The 15,027-nt window shown below is 41.9% G+C and overlaps 2 protein-coding genes across 5 annotated transcripts in view; both read right to left on the reverse strand.

The window, feature by feature from the left end:
• Positions 1 to 883: 883 nt before the first annotated feature.
• On the reverse strand, positions 884 to 4,321 carry LOC121551978 (alpha-1-antitrypsin). The gene is made up of 5 exons (XM_041864662.2): positions 4,231 to 4,321; positions 2,797 to 3,519; positions 2,255 to 2,522; positions 1,984 to 2,131; positions 884 to 1,698 (listed from the first exon to the last, which is right to left on the reverse strand). Exons 2-5 carry the CDS (start codon positions 3,509 to 3,511, stop codon positions 1,501 to 1,503), a joined length of 1,329 nt encoding a protein of 442 aa, XP_041720596.2. The 5' UTR covers positions 3,512 to 3,519; positions 4,231 to 4,321; the 3' UTR covers positions 884 to 1,500.
• Positions 4,322 to 8,073: 3,752 nt separating this feature from the next.
• Positions 8,074 to 15,027, reverse strand: part of LOC121551980 (nicotinamide riboside kinase 1) — a 28,843-nt gene continuing 21,889 nt past the window's right edge. For 2 of the 4 annotated variants that reach the window (XM_041864665.2, XM_041864667.2), the window contains exons 2-7: positions 10,764 to 10,854; positions 9,797 to 9,845; positions 9,408 to 9,567; positions 8,948 to 9,129; positions 8,705 to 8,788; positions 8,074 to 8,522 (exon numbers count right to left, since the gene is read on the reverse strand). In XM_041864665.2, coding sequence (XP_041720599.1) covers positions 8,503 to 8,522; positions 8,705 to 8,788; positions 8,948 to 9,129; positions 9,408 to 9,567; positions 9,797 to 9,845; positions 10,764 to 10,854 — 586 coding nt within the window. In that variant the 3' untranslated portion in view covers positions 8,074 to 8,502. Of the gene's footprint in view, positions 8,523 to 8,704; positions 8,789 to 8,947; positions 9,130 to 9,199; positions 9,272 to 9,407; positions 9,568 to 9,796; positions 9,846 to 10,763; positions 10,855 to 15,027 lie in introns of all 4 variants that reach the window. The other 2 variants (XM_041864666.2, XM_041864668.2) reach the window with 2 other exon arrangements.

The raw sequence follows: 15,027 nt of genomic DNA on the forward strand, positions 1-15,027 counted from the left end.
AGTTTGTGTCCTTGTTGATATTTGTATTAATGTTTTACCTTTATTTAACTAGGCAAGTCAGTTAAGAACAAATTCTTATTTACATTGACGGCCTACCCCGGCCAACGCTGGGCCAATTGTGTGCCGCCCTATGGAACTCCCAATCACGGCCGGATTGTGATACAGCCTGGAATTGAACCAGGGTCTGTAGTGACGCCTCTAGCACTGAGATGCAGTGCCTTAGACCACTGTGCCACTCGGGATACACCACACACGCACACACTTTGGTTGAAGCAAGTTGCCAGACCACTAAGTGCCTTAGCCCATCCATACTACATTCACTGTGTGGTGCTGTTCCATGCCTGTGCATATTCAGCGTTATTAAACAACCTCAACTGGACTCCTACCTGTCTGTCATCTGTGCCCTTACCAGGACACGGGAGAGAACACAAAGTAAAACCTAACCTAAATAATATACAGTCCACCAAGTCCTCACATACAGTTTGTGTGCAAGGCTGAAAGAGGTAGCTCCTTATTAAATTAATTATTAATCTTCAAGCTGTAGGCTATGTCCCTTTTCAACACACTAACACAATACTCGTGAGATTCAACCCTTGCCACAATCTGTGACAATTACATGGACTAGGCACTTTACACAGAGAGCAATTTGACCAGTCAGTCAAATACACGTGAAAGTTGCTTTGATGATCAAAATGTGCTGTTGGACTGTTAAGGAAGCTTCCATGAACAAGTGTTGGAACACGTCCAACTATGTCAACGATTTTAATTGGCTGATGCAGAACTTGTTCCAGGATATAATCACTGCCTCCTGGTGAGGTTAGCATAGGGCTAACATTTGCCATTTTATCTGATGGGACCAGCTACAATTGAGCGTTCTGTCACGTGCAAGTAAATCAACGATTTTAATTGGCTGATACACATTTTGAGCCGGAGAAAGTGTTTACATTTAAATGGTTGCTTATGTTCGCAAGTATGGCCCCACAGTGCTCACAGAATGTCATCAAAACAATACAACAGTGAATAATCAGTGGGTCCTCAGTACCACCACTCTGGCGTCAATCACTATCAACAGATATGAGAATAATCCATAACATTCAGCATCAAGTCTAGTGACCATCAACTGCAGCTTGAGTGTCACAAATAGAGCAATTATGTGTATTACAGAAACTCCAAATATGCTAAACATTGTGTTGATCACTTAACTAAATATGAACTTTAGTCATCTTACATTCCCCCATTACAGTAAAGAAAAGAGGAAAGACTGGCAGCAAATGGTGATATGCATTTAGTAGTTGTAAAAAATATCCACCAAAGTGAATACAGAGGATTTACACCCTTGTTAATTTTAGCTTCCCAGACAAGATTGAGCCAGAGGAGTTTGGATGCGTTTGTTAACTGGTTTTGTAACAACAGCAGCACAGATAAAGCATGCGCTTAGGCTTCAATTTGCGATTACAGGCCACAGCTTTTATAGAGCACATGTTTTCTACAGCACAGGTTTTATTTGATGGCTGGGTTGATGATCTTGCCCATGAAGAGAATACTCTTGGTCTCCCGGTCCATGACAATGACCATGAACGGATGGTCGAACTTCAACACAGGGGTGCGTCGGAAGGAGAGGGGCATGACGACCACACCTGTAGCAGCTGCTGCAGTCGCTCCAGCCTCATCCACATCCAAGGAGGCTTGGTGCACCACCTGAAAACAACCCCACAATGCAGTCTGATGTATAGTACATAGGCCTAGTTCACATGGTTCACATAGCGCGTCCATACAGTATGTTATAGAGCAGTGCTTCTCCTGGGACCCCTGGGGAGCCACAGAGAGCTTTCAGAGGCTCCCTGAAAAAGTGAACTAATTGAAAAGAACAGCAATATTGAGGCCAAAATATATAATATTTCATCGAAGAATTGATTGACAGCCATTAAGACATTGTGCAATTTCATGTCTTTATGAATCACTGAGAGTGAAAGTGTTCCCTACCTCTGAGACAGCCACCTTCAGATCCTCTGATATTCCACTGAAGTCAGCTTTATTACTGAATATGTCCGGCATTCCCATTCCACTCAGGACGTCCTTGAGGGAGTATGTTGTGGTGATAGACATTTTGGGAACATGCACCTGGTATTCCCTAAAGACAAAATTGGACAGGAAGAAGATTTTACTTGCAATGATTGTGATATGTGGTTGTTTTACCCACCCAATGTTCATTAGTTCTATGAGAGTGATGCTTCCTGATTAAGACAGGTCATACCTGTCCTTCATCCACCTGTGCCACTTGGTGATGTGGTTCTGGCCTATGACCTCCTCCAGACTAGCGAGTCCCTTCTCTGGTAGCGCCAGCATCATGGACACTGACTCGTTGTAGTGGAGCTGCAGGATACTGGTGGAGATCTCCTGGTCGTAGTAGACAGAGAACCTCTTCTTCATGCTCATCATCTGGACCGGAACAGTGGTGTTGTCATCCACATGGAACGTGTCCTCCTTTGTGTCTTTAGAGTTAAATGGAATCTCCCATTTTCCTTGAGAAATAGAACATCTTAAAATATTTCAGGGTGTTGTGTGATGAGTAAAAGTTACCAGACTAAAAGTGGTAAATCTGAGGCAAAAAAATAATAATCTGAGGGAGACCTGACAAGATTCAGCAGGAGATACCGCCAAAAATTACAGTGGCATCAGTAATACCAACAACACCCAGAGACAAAAATACATATTGAGGTCTGCATCAATCAAACACGTGAACTCTATTATATTTTTTACTATTAGTTTATCTTATAGTTTGCAAAATCCTCTTACCTTTGAAGTATATGTAGCTAAGGAGATACATGACAGTGGTTGGGTCCAAATCTTTGACTAACTTGTCTATCTTGCCTCGAGTCTTTTCCCCCACGAATGTATTGATCGTGTCGATGGCCTCAGACGTGTTGGTGAAGTCGACAGTGAAACCCTCGGAGAGGTAGAAGCGCTTCATGTCCTCGAGGAACTCAGGGCGTGGTTTGAAGGTGTTGTGCAGAAAAAGTGCACTTCCCGTGGACAGGTCCACTCCGTTCTTCTGGTTGAGCTGTGTGAGTATGGTCTGGAAGGCCTGGTCCACCTGTTCTTGGGTCAGTAAGATGCTGTTGAAGCCCAGACCAGTGAAGAGCTGCTGGTGGGTCTGACCCCTGGCCCCCACGGACAGAGCGGCCAGGGCCAGGGACACACTCAGTGGGGAGAAAAACACATTCTTGCCCTGGTTGTCGGGCTGAGCCACCAGCTGCTTGTACAGGCTGAAGGCAAACTCCCTGTTACCTTGGATCACTGGTTTGGTGCCATTGTCACCGGGCTCAGGGTGATGATGCCCATGGTTGTGGTCTCGCCTGTGTTCATGGTTGTGCTCGTGGTCGCGCCCGTGATCATGGTCCTGGTCAAGCCCCTGACCCTGGTGGCGGTCACCTCCGTGACCTTTATGACCTCTGACCTCTCCCGGGCAGAGCACTGCCATAACGATCCACAAACACAAGGCTGTCCTCATCTTGGCAACTATCACAATGTTCAAAAACGTAGCATTACTCAATAGTCACCACATTTAAAGGTAGACTCAGCGATATGACATAGATGCACTAAAAAAGTGTAACAAAGGTGTAATAACCAGTGGGTGGTAAATCACTGTTTAGAAATACATGATAATTAAATTATCACAGAGAAATTATACTTCCAAACAGATGGCATCAAAATATTTCTCGAAGCATAATCTTCACATAGACACCACACATTATTAACACTATTACATCACTCTGTACCCCTGAGGTGGACTAGTAAACATGGCAGGGTCTAGAACGTTCCAGTGGAGGCAGTCTTCATTGAATCAAATAACACATATTTTGCCAAGAGATGGGGGCAGGGCAGTCTAATAACTTTATTTTATGTAACATTTACACTTTTCTTTTTTAAATCTCAAACTTGCCATTGAACTAAACTGTGTTATCTTCCCACATCAGTATTCTCATTCTGTTATGTTTTTTTGTGGTCTCCAGTTTCCTGGAAAATATTTGTCTCGTTCTTATTCATTTTGGAAATCAGACACATTTTTACTCCTAGTCAAAGTAAATAATACCTTTAGTTTATCAATTCGTGGGCCTCACACCAGACAAATCCATTGAACCATGTTTGGAGATAACCATTACAGAGCTATTGAGCCAGTGACCAGTAAAAGTCTCCCAGTGTAGAGATAGATAGCAGTACAGTACTCACCCCTATAGATCGCAGCTATGGGCTCTTTGTACCAAAATCAGTCTATATAATGAGGATCGGGGGGTGTCCTTCATTTGAGATTGATCAGTGGTTGAACTTTGACATGTTTGTTTGGTACTGGCATGCCCCCATATTTGAACAGTGTAATGATTACCTGCGTAGGAGGAGTGCTGACCACAACATAGTTAATTTAGGATTGGCACAGACGGGGGGCCATTATGAAAAATGTATGCATTCACTAACTGTAAGTCGCTCTGGATAAGATCGTCTGCTTATTGACTAAAATGTAAAATGTAAATGTAAACACAAAATATATATTGTAAATGCAACTATGGACATTGGACATAATCAATAATACGTTGGATGATAACACACAGCAAATTATAGAGCAATATTGCACAATAGCTGTTGTTTAATTTAGTTATTTTATAGGACAGTGCAATTCATGTCTGTTGTGCATTTTTGGTGTGCATGGTTATACAGAGGGGAAAAAAAGTATTTAGTCAGCCACCAATTGTGCAAGTTCTCCCACTTAAAAAGATGAGAGGCCTGTAATTTTCATCATAGGTACACGTCAACTATGACAGAAATTGAGAAAAAAAAATCCAGAAAATCACATTGTAGGATTTCTAATGAATTTATTTGCAAATTATGGTGGAAAATAAGTATTTGGTCACCTACAAACAAGCAAGATTTCTGGCTCTCACAGACCTGTAACTTCTTCTTTAAGAGGCTCCTCTGTCCTCCACTCGTTACCTGTATTAATGGCACCTGTTTGAACTTGATATCAGTATAAAAGACACCTGTCCACAACCTCAAACAGTCACACTCCAAACTCCACTATGGCCAAGACCAAAGAGCTGTCAAAGGACACCAGAAACAAAATTGTAGACCTGCACCAGGCTTGGAAGACTGAATCTGCAATAGGTAAGCAGCTTGGTTTGAAGAAATCAACTGTGGGAGCAATTATTAGGAAATGGAAGACATACAAGACCACTGATAATCTCCCTCGATCTGGGGCTCCACGCAAGATCTCACCCCGTGGGGTCAAAATGATCACAAGAACGGTGAGCAAAAATCCCAGAACCACATGGGGGGACCTAGTGAATGACCTGCAGAGAGCTGGGACCAAAGTAACAAAGCCTACCATCAGTAACACACTACGCCGCCAGGGACTCAAATCCTGCAGTGCCAGACGTGTCCCCCTGCTTAAGCCAGTACATGTCCAGGCCCGTCTGAAGTTTGCTAGAGTGCATTTGGATGATCCAGAAGAGGATTGGGAGAATGTCAGATGGTCAGATGAAACCAAAATATAACTTTTTGGTAAAAACTCAACTCGTTGTGTTTGGAGGACAAAGAATGCTGAGTTGCATCCAAAGAACACCATACCTACTGTGAAGCATGGGGGTGGAAACATCATGCTTTGGGGCTGTTTTTCTGCAAAGGGACCAGGACGACTGATCCGTGTAAAGGAAAGAATGAATGGGGCCATGTATCGTGAGATTTTGAGTGAAAACCTCCTTCCATCAGCAAGGGCATTGAAGATGAAACGTGGCTGGGTCTTTCAGCATGACAATGATCCCAAACACACCGCCCGGGCAACGAAGGAGTGGCTTCGTATGAAGCATTTCAAGGTCCTGGAGTGGCCTAGCCAGTCTCCAGATCTCAACCCCATAGAAAATCTTTGGAGGGGAGTTGAAAGTCCGTGTTGCCCAGCGACAGCCCCAAAACATCACTGCTCTAGAGGAGATCTGCATGGAGGAATGGGCCAAAATACCAGCAACAGTGTGTGAAAACCTTGTGAAGACTTACAGAAAACGTTTGACCTGTGTCATTGCCAACAAAGGGTATATAACAAAGTATTGAGAAACTTTTGTTATTGACCAAATACTTATTTTCCACCATAATTTGCAAATAAATTCATTAAAAATCCTACAATGTGATTTTCTGGAGAAAAAAAATCTCATTTTGTCTGTCATAGTTGACGTGTACCTATGATGAAAATTACAGGCCTCTCTCATCTTTTTAAGTGGGAGAACTTGCACAATTGGTGGCTGACTAAATACTTTTCCCCCCACTGTATACTGTGTGTGTGTGTGTTATATACTGTATGTATGTATATACACTACCGTTCAAAAGTTTGGGGTCACTAAGAAATGTCCTTGTTTTTTCGAAAGAAAAGCACATTTTTTGTCCAATAAAATAACATCAAATTGATCAGAAATACAGTGTAGACATTGTTAATGTTGTAAATGGCTATTGTAGCTGGAAACGGCTGATTTTTTATGGAATATTTACATAGGCATACAGAGGCCCATTATCAGCAACCATCAGTCCTGTGTTCCAATGACACGTTGTGTTTGCTAATCCAAGTTTATCATTTTAAAAGGCTAATTCATCATTAGAAAACCCTTTTGCAATTATGTTAGCACAGCTGAAAACTGTTGTGCTGATTAAAGAAGCAATAAAACTGTCCTTCTTGAGACTAGTTGAGTATCTGGAGCATCAGCAATTGTGGGTTTGATTACAGGCTCAAAATGGCCAGAAACAAAGAACTGTCTTCTGAAACTCGTCAGTCTATTCTTGTTCTGAGAAATGAAGGCTATTCCATGCCAGAAATTGCCAAGAAACTGAAGACCTCGTACAACGCTGTGTACTACTCCCTTCACAGAACAGCGCCAACTGGCTCTAACCAGAATAGAAAGATGAGTGGGAGGCCCCGGTGCACAACTGAGCAAGAGGACAAATACATTAGAGTGTCTCAACGTCAACAGTGAAGAGGCGACTCCGGGATGCTGACCTTCTAGGCAGAGTTGAAAAGCAAAAGCCATATCTCAGACTGCCCATCTTAATCTTTTATTTTTATTGGCCAGTCTGAGATATGGCATTTTCTTTGCAACTCTGCCTAGAAGGTCAGCATCCCGGAGTCGCCTCTTTACTGTTGACTTTGAGACTTATCCTCTGCAGCAGAGGTAACTCTGGGTCTTCCATTCATGTGGCGGTCCTCATGAGAGTCAGTTTCATCATAGCGCTTGATGGTTTTTGCGACTGCACTTGAAGAAACTTTCAAAGTTCTTGAAATGTTCCATATTGACTGACCTTCATGTCTTAAAGTAATGATGGACTGTTGTTTCTCTTTGCTAATTTGAGCTGTTCTTGACATAATATGGACTTGGTCTTTTACCAAATAGGGCTATCTTCTGTATACCCTCCCACCTTGTCACAACACAACTGATTGGCTCAAACGCATTGAGAAGGAAATAAATTCCACAAATTAACTTTTAAGAAGGCACACCTGTTAATTAAAATGCATTCCAGGTGACTACCTCATGAAGCTGGTTGAGAGAATGCCAAGAGTGTGCAAAGCTGTCATGAAGGCAAAGGGTGGCTATTTGAAGAATCTCAAATATAAAATATATTTCGATTTGTTAAACACTTTTTTGGTTAGTACATGATTCCATGTGTTATTTCATAGTTTTAATGTCTTCACTATTATTCTACAATGTAAAAAATTGTAAAAATAAAGAAAAACCCTTTAAATGAGTTAGTGTGTCCAAGCTTTTGACTAGTAGTATATATATATATATATATATATATATATATGGTGGTCCTCTGTGGCTCAGTTGGTAGAGCATGGCGCTTGCAACGCCAAGATAATGGGTTTGATTCCTGGGACCACCCATATATAAAACATGTATGCACGCATGACTAAGTCGCTTTGGGTAAAAGTGTCTGCTAAATGGCGTATTATTATTATTATTATTTATACCCATGTCTGGTACATTATTATGTGTAACAATACAATAGTGAGCTACTACTTTATTGGCACGCTAAGAGCCAAACCACACTTCAGCAACCTTTTAATCAATTAATTTCCTGCCATGGCACTACTCAGGAACATACATCAGTGTCCACAATATTTTTTTAACACTGCAGTATAACAGAGAAAGATACAGTATTAACATTAGTTAAGAGTCTGCACTGCTTATAAACTTTGCACTCCTTAACTATGTACATAACCATTATAGATTGAACAAAACAAATGTACTGTAGATTGCAAAAATACTTTCTAAGTAAAAAAACTATGTAAACAACATTTACCTCACAGGAGTAAAAGTCAAATGGATTTAACATGAAAGGCTGTTCTGCACTGTGTGTGTGTGTGTCCTGTCTTTCTCCTGTGGCTGTACACATTAGTCTAAGTTTCAACACATCTGTTTCTCAACACATTGTCTCTTTTACTCTTCCAGATTTCAGCAACCATTTGAGAAATCAAACTGCTAAGTCTTTCCCTGTGAAAACAAGACAACAAAATAATGTAAGGTTTTAGACCATTCGAATACTGCGTGCCATTCCCTCTTGTTCAATTCCCCTCTGCCCAATCATTCTGGTGTCTAATCACAAATCAGACTTTAAAAAAGCAGTTTAATTTTGAGTAGGTAAGTAACTTTATTTTTTGTAGGAGCAAACTTACCCATGAGTCTCTGTATTTCCATGGTTACATCCCTGTACACATAATCCAGCAAGCCCTCCTTTGACTCCAATCCATCCAAAAAGACTGGAAATAAAGAATGAGTGACCATCTGGTAGCATGAGATAGAATGAACTAAAGTAATAGCATGTTAACAGCAATGGAGTGAGGAGGAACAACTACAACGACTATCATAAACATATCTGGCAAAGAAAGATCTTTATATCTACTAAATGAAAAACTCACCAATATCCAATACCATGTCTTCCATCTCTTGCCGGTTTTTCAGGTACATTGGCCACACATATCCGTCAAAGTACCCTGGCAGGTCAGGGGGTGTATACACCCTCGAGCTGTCAATCACAGGAAAGGTGGGCCAAAGGCTTGTTCTTTTCATCAGCCACAGGTTATACAGCCCAACAAGTGGCCTATCTGAACAGACCATAATTATATCCAAGCATTGCAATTATATCAGAGTAAAAAAACTATTAGCCCCACCCTCTCCTCTCTTTGCAGATGTCATAAGGAATTTCAAGGAAGTATCTCTTGTCCATTAATTCGTTCAAGGGCCTGCCAATCAAAACATGAAACACAAAGCCAGACAAATAATTCATCTCATCATGCAGACATCAGACAAAGGGCATACCGAGAGAGGGAGAAGGAGAGAGAGACACATAGGAGGGAAGATCTGTTTTCTCTTAGTTACCCGTAGTTGAAGATCAAGAAGCCCTCAACGATGAGCACAAACACCTCCTCTCCTACAGAGCATTGTGTTTTCAGACTTTGAGATGCTAGGAATGAATCGGGGTCCTTCCGCCATGATTCAATCTTGCTCATCATTCTGTCCATGTGGAGCGCATCAAGCACTACAAATGTATCATACAGTCGAGTTAAAGTGTTGAATTCCAAATGAACAATAGGTTTTACTGAGTCATTACTTATTTGTAAATGTAAACTTTGGTAATAGGTCACATTATTGTTTACATTTACAAATAAGTAATGACTCTGTACATTTACACTCAATGAGCTTAAACTTGTTCGATCTTCTGAAATGTATCTTCTTACTGATAAAATAGAAAGAAACTCTTCCCCTACCATCATACTGCTTGAACCCATTGCTGTCCAAAGCTATCACAGAGTCATCCTAAAGGGGGAGAACGAGAGAAAGAAAGAAAGAAAGGAGAGAAAGAAAGAGAGAAAAAGAGCGAGACATGACCACTGACACTGAGCCTCTTTTTCCCTATCATCCTTAAACTGACAGTCAAGAGAAGACCATGAAGAAGGTGAATTGAGGAGACAGGAGGAGGGAGAGGACAATGAAGAAGGTGAATTGAGGAGACAGAAGGAGGAAGGAGAGGACCATGAAGAGGGTGAATTGAGGAGACAGGAGGAGGGAGAGGACAATGAAGAAGGTGAATTGAGGAGACAGAAGGAGGAAGGAGAGGACCATGAAGAGGGTGAATTGAGGAGACAGAAGGAGGAAGGAGAGGACCATGAAGAAGGTGAATTGAGGAGACATAAGGAGGGAGAGGACCATGAAGATGGTGAATTGAGGAGACAGAAGGAGGAGGGAGAGGACCATGAAGAAGGTGAATTGAGGAGACATAAGGAGGGAGAGGACCATGAAGAAGGTGAATTGAGGAGACTTAAGGAGGGAGAGGACCATGAAGATGGTGAATTGAGGAGACAGAAGGAGGAGGGAGAGGACCATGAAGAAGGTGAATTGAGGAGACATAAGGAGGGAGAGGACCATGAAGATGGTGAATTGAGGAGACATAAGGAGGGAGAGGACCATGAAGATGGTGAATTGAGGAGACAGAAGGAGGAGGGAGAGGACCATGAAGAAGGTGAATTGAGGAGACAGAAGGAGGAAGGAGAGGACCATGAAGAAGGTGAATTGAGGAGACAGAAGGAGCAGGGAGAGGACCATGAAGAGGGTGAATTGAGGAGACAGAAGGAGCAGGGAGAGGACCATGAAGAAGGTGAATTGAGGAGACAGAAGGAGCAGGGAGAGGACAATGAAGAAGGTGAATTGAGGAGACAGAAGGAAGAGGGAGAGGACCTTGAAGAAAGCATCCTGTGCTATGATGCAGCTGTTGGGGATCCGCAGGTGCAGACTACTGGACATGGTCGACTTCCCCCCATTGGTCATCCTGGAGACATGACAAGGCAAGATTCACAATGACTGGAATCTTAATCAGGTGACGATTTGAGATTCCAGCCTGACATAACAAGGTCAGGTTTCTCAGACACAGATTAAGCCATTGGCATTCAGTTGGATTTTTCTACTAGGACTAGGTTTCATCTGTGTAAAATGAGGTGTCGTGCCACAGGACAAACCTTTGGTGTGCATTGCTGAAATGTCCACCTGATTTGGCCATCGTTATGCTAATAGGGTTTCCTTGGAACAAATCAATGCATATAAGCCAGGGTAATTGCTTAGTAAAATTGTCAAAAGGCTATTTTATGTACATCTGTACCATTGCCTTCGATGACTGATGATCTGTCTATGGGTGTTGTCATATGGCCAAAACAAAAGTGAAAAAAGTATTTATTCTAAAATTAAAGTAAAAAAACAATTGCAATAAACAACGTCTAAACCATTCAAAATGTAATGTGGAAACCTTCGATCATTTTTTAAAATCCAATTTAATTAAACATTCATTTCATGCAGGGAGCCATGAATTTGTCCTCTGGTGTGACATCACAATTAATGCTAATATAAAGGTTTAATGATTCTCAAATAGACAAATATTTTTACTCATTATTAGTTACTTCTGTTTTTAAAATCCGTAATCATATTCTGGAATTTCAATTAAAAAACACAATTTCCTTGTATAATGACGATAACCAAGTGTCTCCCCATTACATTTTGAGTAAGATTCACAGTAATCTGACAAAAACCTAGATAAAAAGCAATTGTTACCTGCCTCATGCTTTACAATTATTTTTACATTATGTTCAAGACACCTTTTTTCCCATTTTATTTATTGGCCTCACCCCATAGGACATTATGTCACACCGATGGACAATATACATTTTAGTTATTTAGCAGATGCTCTTATCCAGAGCGACTTACAGTTAGTGAGTGCATACATTTTTCATACTGGCCCCACGTAGGAATCGAACCCACAACCCTGGCGTTGCAAACGCCATGCTCTACCAACTGAGCTACACAGGCAGTCAAATTTGATGGTTTAAACGTAATTAATGACACTTTCAGAAGTTTCTGACCACTGTAAAATGCAACTTCTAAACATCAGTAATGGATCCACATTAAAGGTTTTAAAGTGTACTCATTACACGTGGTCACCATGGTATGCACAGAAAGTACCATCGAAAGTTGATATGGCAGACATTCAAATTAGATGTCAGCACGTCACCAAAAGTGTCTGTGGTGTCCGAGAGTACCCCGCATGGGTTTTGGGTCTGAATAAATGCACGCATCCGTGAAGGTCAGCACTTTTTGGCATGTATTAGCTCTATAATTGCTGCAGTCATCCAAGTAACGTTGGAGCAATCAAAGGAACCATAACTAATTTAATGAGCCATTCGCAGTTTCACTGTACCGGCCATGTGTATTAAGACTTGCATGGCTTAATCTTTGAGACAAGACTGGCAGAATCACTCAGGTAGAACCCAACAACATTGAGGTGTACCTGACCAAGCAGCGAGGTGCAAAAGGCACATTCCTCTAGTAATGGAGGAGACCGAAGCGCACCCGTGCACATCCAGTGGGAGGCCCTGACCTACCAACAGCCGAAGCCGTGGGAGCCAAGACGCCGCTTGAGAGGTGTTCTGTTGGAGAGTTTTTGGAGTATACCGTACAATGGAGCCAATGACAATGGGTCTCTGATGCTGGCGGGTAATAGGGTGTGGGAGAATGAAAATGTTAATATTGCACTCAGAACCACATAAAATGATGAAAATTCCAACAAATAGGTCTACCATTTGATTTCACCACAACATTTTGTCATTGCTTTTTATACTTCAAAAAACATTTATTTTCAACTATACATTCAAAAGGCGTCACACCAAAGGACTAAGAAATTGACCCTTTTATGGCAATGGCAGAAAAGTGCAATATTTTGATGAATATTTCTGAAAATTGACTACAAAGTTTGAATAGGATAATTTTGGTCATAGTCTCATCTGAAATGGAGTTTGGAACCTCAGTGCATCACAACGGGTAAATAAAGGTTGGGTTTGGATTACAATGTCAACAAATCATGCCCCCTTTTGCCAAGCTCCACTTGCAAATCGCCCCTCTGCCCACTTCGCTTCCCTTCATTGAATGGTGCTCCATTGTTTCATCGCCCCCAACCAACGCTTTCAAAGGATCACGGCCATTTGAGACAGAAAAGCCCTATACGGATTGATCATGCAATGCATGCTTTCAGCAGGATGCACAGCCAACAACTATGGTTTGCATGCCCTGCCGAAGGACTCTATCATGCGGGGATAGGTGGTTGGAGTTCGTTGGTCCCTAGTGGTGGTGAGTATACCGGTAGCTAGACCATAGACTGCTGGTTATGTATCTGGTTATGCACAGTGCCTTCAGAAATTATTCACACCCCTTGACTTTTTCCACATTTTATTGTGTTATAGCCTGATTAAATTGAGATTTGTTGTCACTGGCCTACACACACACACACAATACCCCATAATGTCAAAGTGGAATAATGTTTTTTGAAATGTTTACAAATTCATTAAAAATTAAAACCTGAAATGTCTTGAGTCAATAAGTGTTCAATCTCTTTGTTATGGCAAGCCTAAATAAGTTCAAGGAGTAAAAATCTGCTTAACAAGTCACATAAGTTGTATGGACTCACTCTGGGTGCAATAATAGGGTTTAACATGATTTTTGAATGACTACCTCATCTCTGTACCCCACACATACAATTATCTGTAAGGTCCCCCAGTCGAGCAGTGAATTTCAAACACAGATTCAATCACAAAGACCAGGGAGGTTTTTCAATAACTCACTTTACCTATTGGTATATGGGTAAAAATAATAATAATAATAATAATATAATAAAATTATATTCCAAAACATGCATCCTGTTTGCAACAAGGCACTAAAGTAAAACTGCAAGAAATGTGGCAAAGAAATTAACTTTATGTCCTGAATAAGAAGCGTTATGTTTTGGGCAAATCCAACACAACACGTCACTGAGTACCACTCTTCATATTTTCAAGCATGGTGGTGGCTGCATCATGTTATGGGTATGCTTTTAAAATCGGCAAGGACTGGAGAGTTTTTCCAGGATAAAAAAGAAACGGAATGGAGCTAAGCACAGGCAAAATCCTAAAAGGAAGACCTGGTTCAGTCTGCTTTCTACCAGACACTGGGAGATGAATTCACCTTTCAGCAGGACAATAACCTAAAACACAAGGCCAAAGCCTAATCGAGGCACAGATATGGGGAAGGTTACCAAAACATTTCTGCAGCATTGAAGGTACCCAAGAACACAGTGGCCTACATCATTCTTAAATGGGAGAAGTTTGGTACCTCCAAAACTCTACCTAGAACTGTCCGCCCGGACAAACTGAGCAATCGGGGGAGAAGGGCCTTGGTCAGGGAGGTGACCAAGAACCCGATGGTCACTCTGACAGAGCTCAAGAGTTCCTCTGTTGAGATGGGAGAACCTTCCAGAAGGACAACCATCTCTGCAGCACTTCACCAATCAGGCCTTAATGGTAGAGTAGCCAGACGGAAGCCACTCCTCAGTAAAAGGCACATGACAGCCCGCTTGGAGTTTGCCAAAAGGCACCTAAAGGACTCTCAGACCATGAGAAACAAGATTATCTGGTCTGATGAAACCAAGATTGAACTCTTTGGCCTGAATGCCAAGTGTCACATCTGGAGGAAACCTGGCACCATCCCTACAGTGAAGCATGGTGGTGTCAGCATCATGCTGTGGAAATGTTTGTCAGCAGCAGGGACTGGGAGACTAGTCAGGATCGAGGGAAAGATTAATGTAGCAAAGTACAGAGAGATCCTTGATGAAAACCTTCTCCAGAGCGCTTAGGACCTCAGACTGGGGCGAAGGTTCACCTTCCAACAGGACAATGACCCTAAGCACACAGCGAAGACAACGCAGGAGTGGCTTCAGGACAAGTCTCTGAATGTAAGTGAGTGGCCCAGCCAAATTCCGGACTTGAACCCGATCGAACATCTCTGTAGAGACCTGAAAATAGCTGTGCAGCAACGCTCCCCATCCAACCTGACAGAGCTTGAGAGGATCTGCAGAGAAGAATGGGAGAAACTCCCCAAATACAGATGTGCCAAGCTTGTAGTGTCATACCCAAGAAGACTCAAGGCT

This window comes from Coregonus clupeaformis, chromosome 18 (assembly GCF_020615455.1).
Source record: "Coregonus clupeaformis isolate EN_2021a chromosome 18, ASM2061545v1, whole genome shotgun sequence".
Classification (NCBI taxonomy): Eukaryota; Metazoa; Chordata; class Actinopteri; order Salmoniformes; family Salmonidae; genus Coregonus; species Coregonus clupeaformis.

Coding starts and splice junctions, on each gene's coding strand:
- LOC121551978 (XM_041864662.2), bottom strand. CDS start 3,511: ATGAGGACAGCCTTGTGTTTGTGGATCGTTATGGCAGTGCTCTGCCCG. Junction 2,523..2,796: donor TAGCTACATATACTTCAAAG/GTAAGAGGATTT, acceptor CTATTTCTCAAG/GAAAATGGGAGATTCCATTT. Junction 1,699..1,983: donor TGAAGGTGGCTGTCTCAGAG/GTAGGGAACACT, acceptor GGTTGTTTTCAG/GTGGTGCACCAAGCCTCCTT.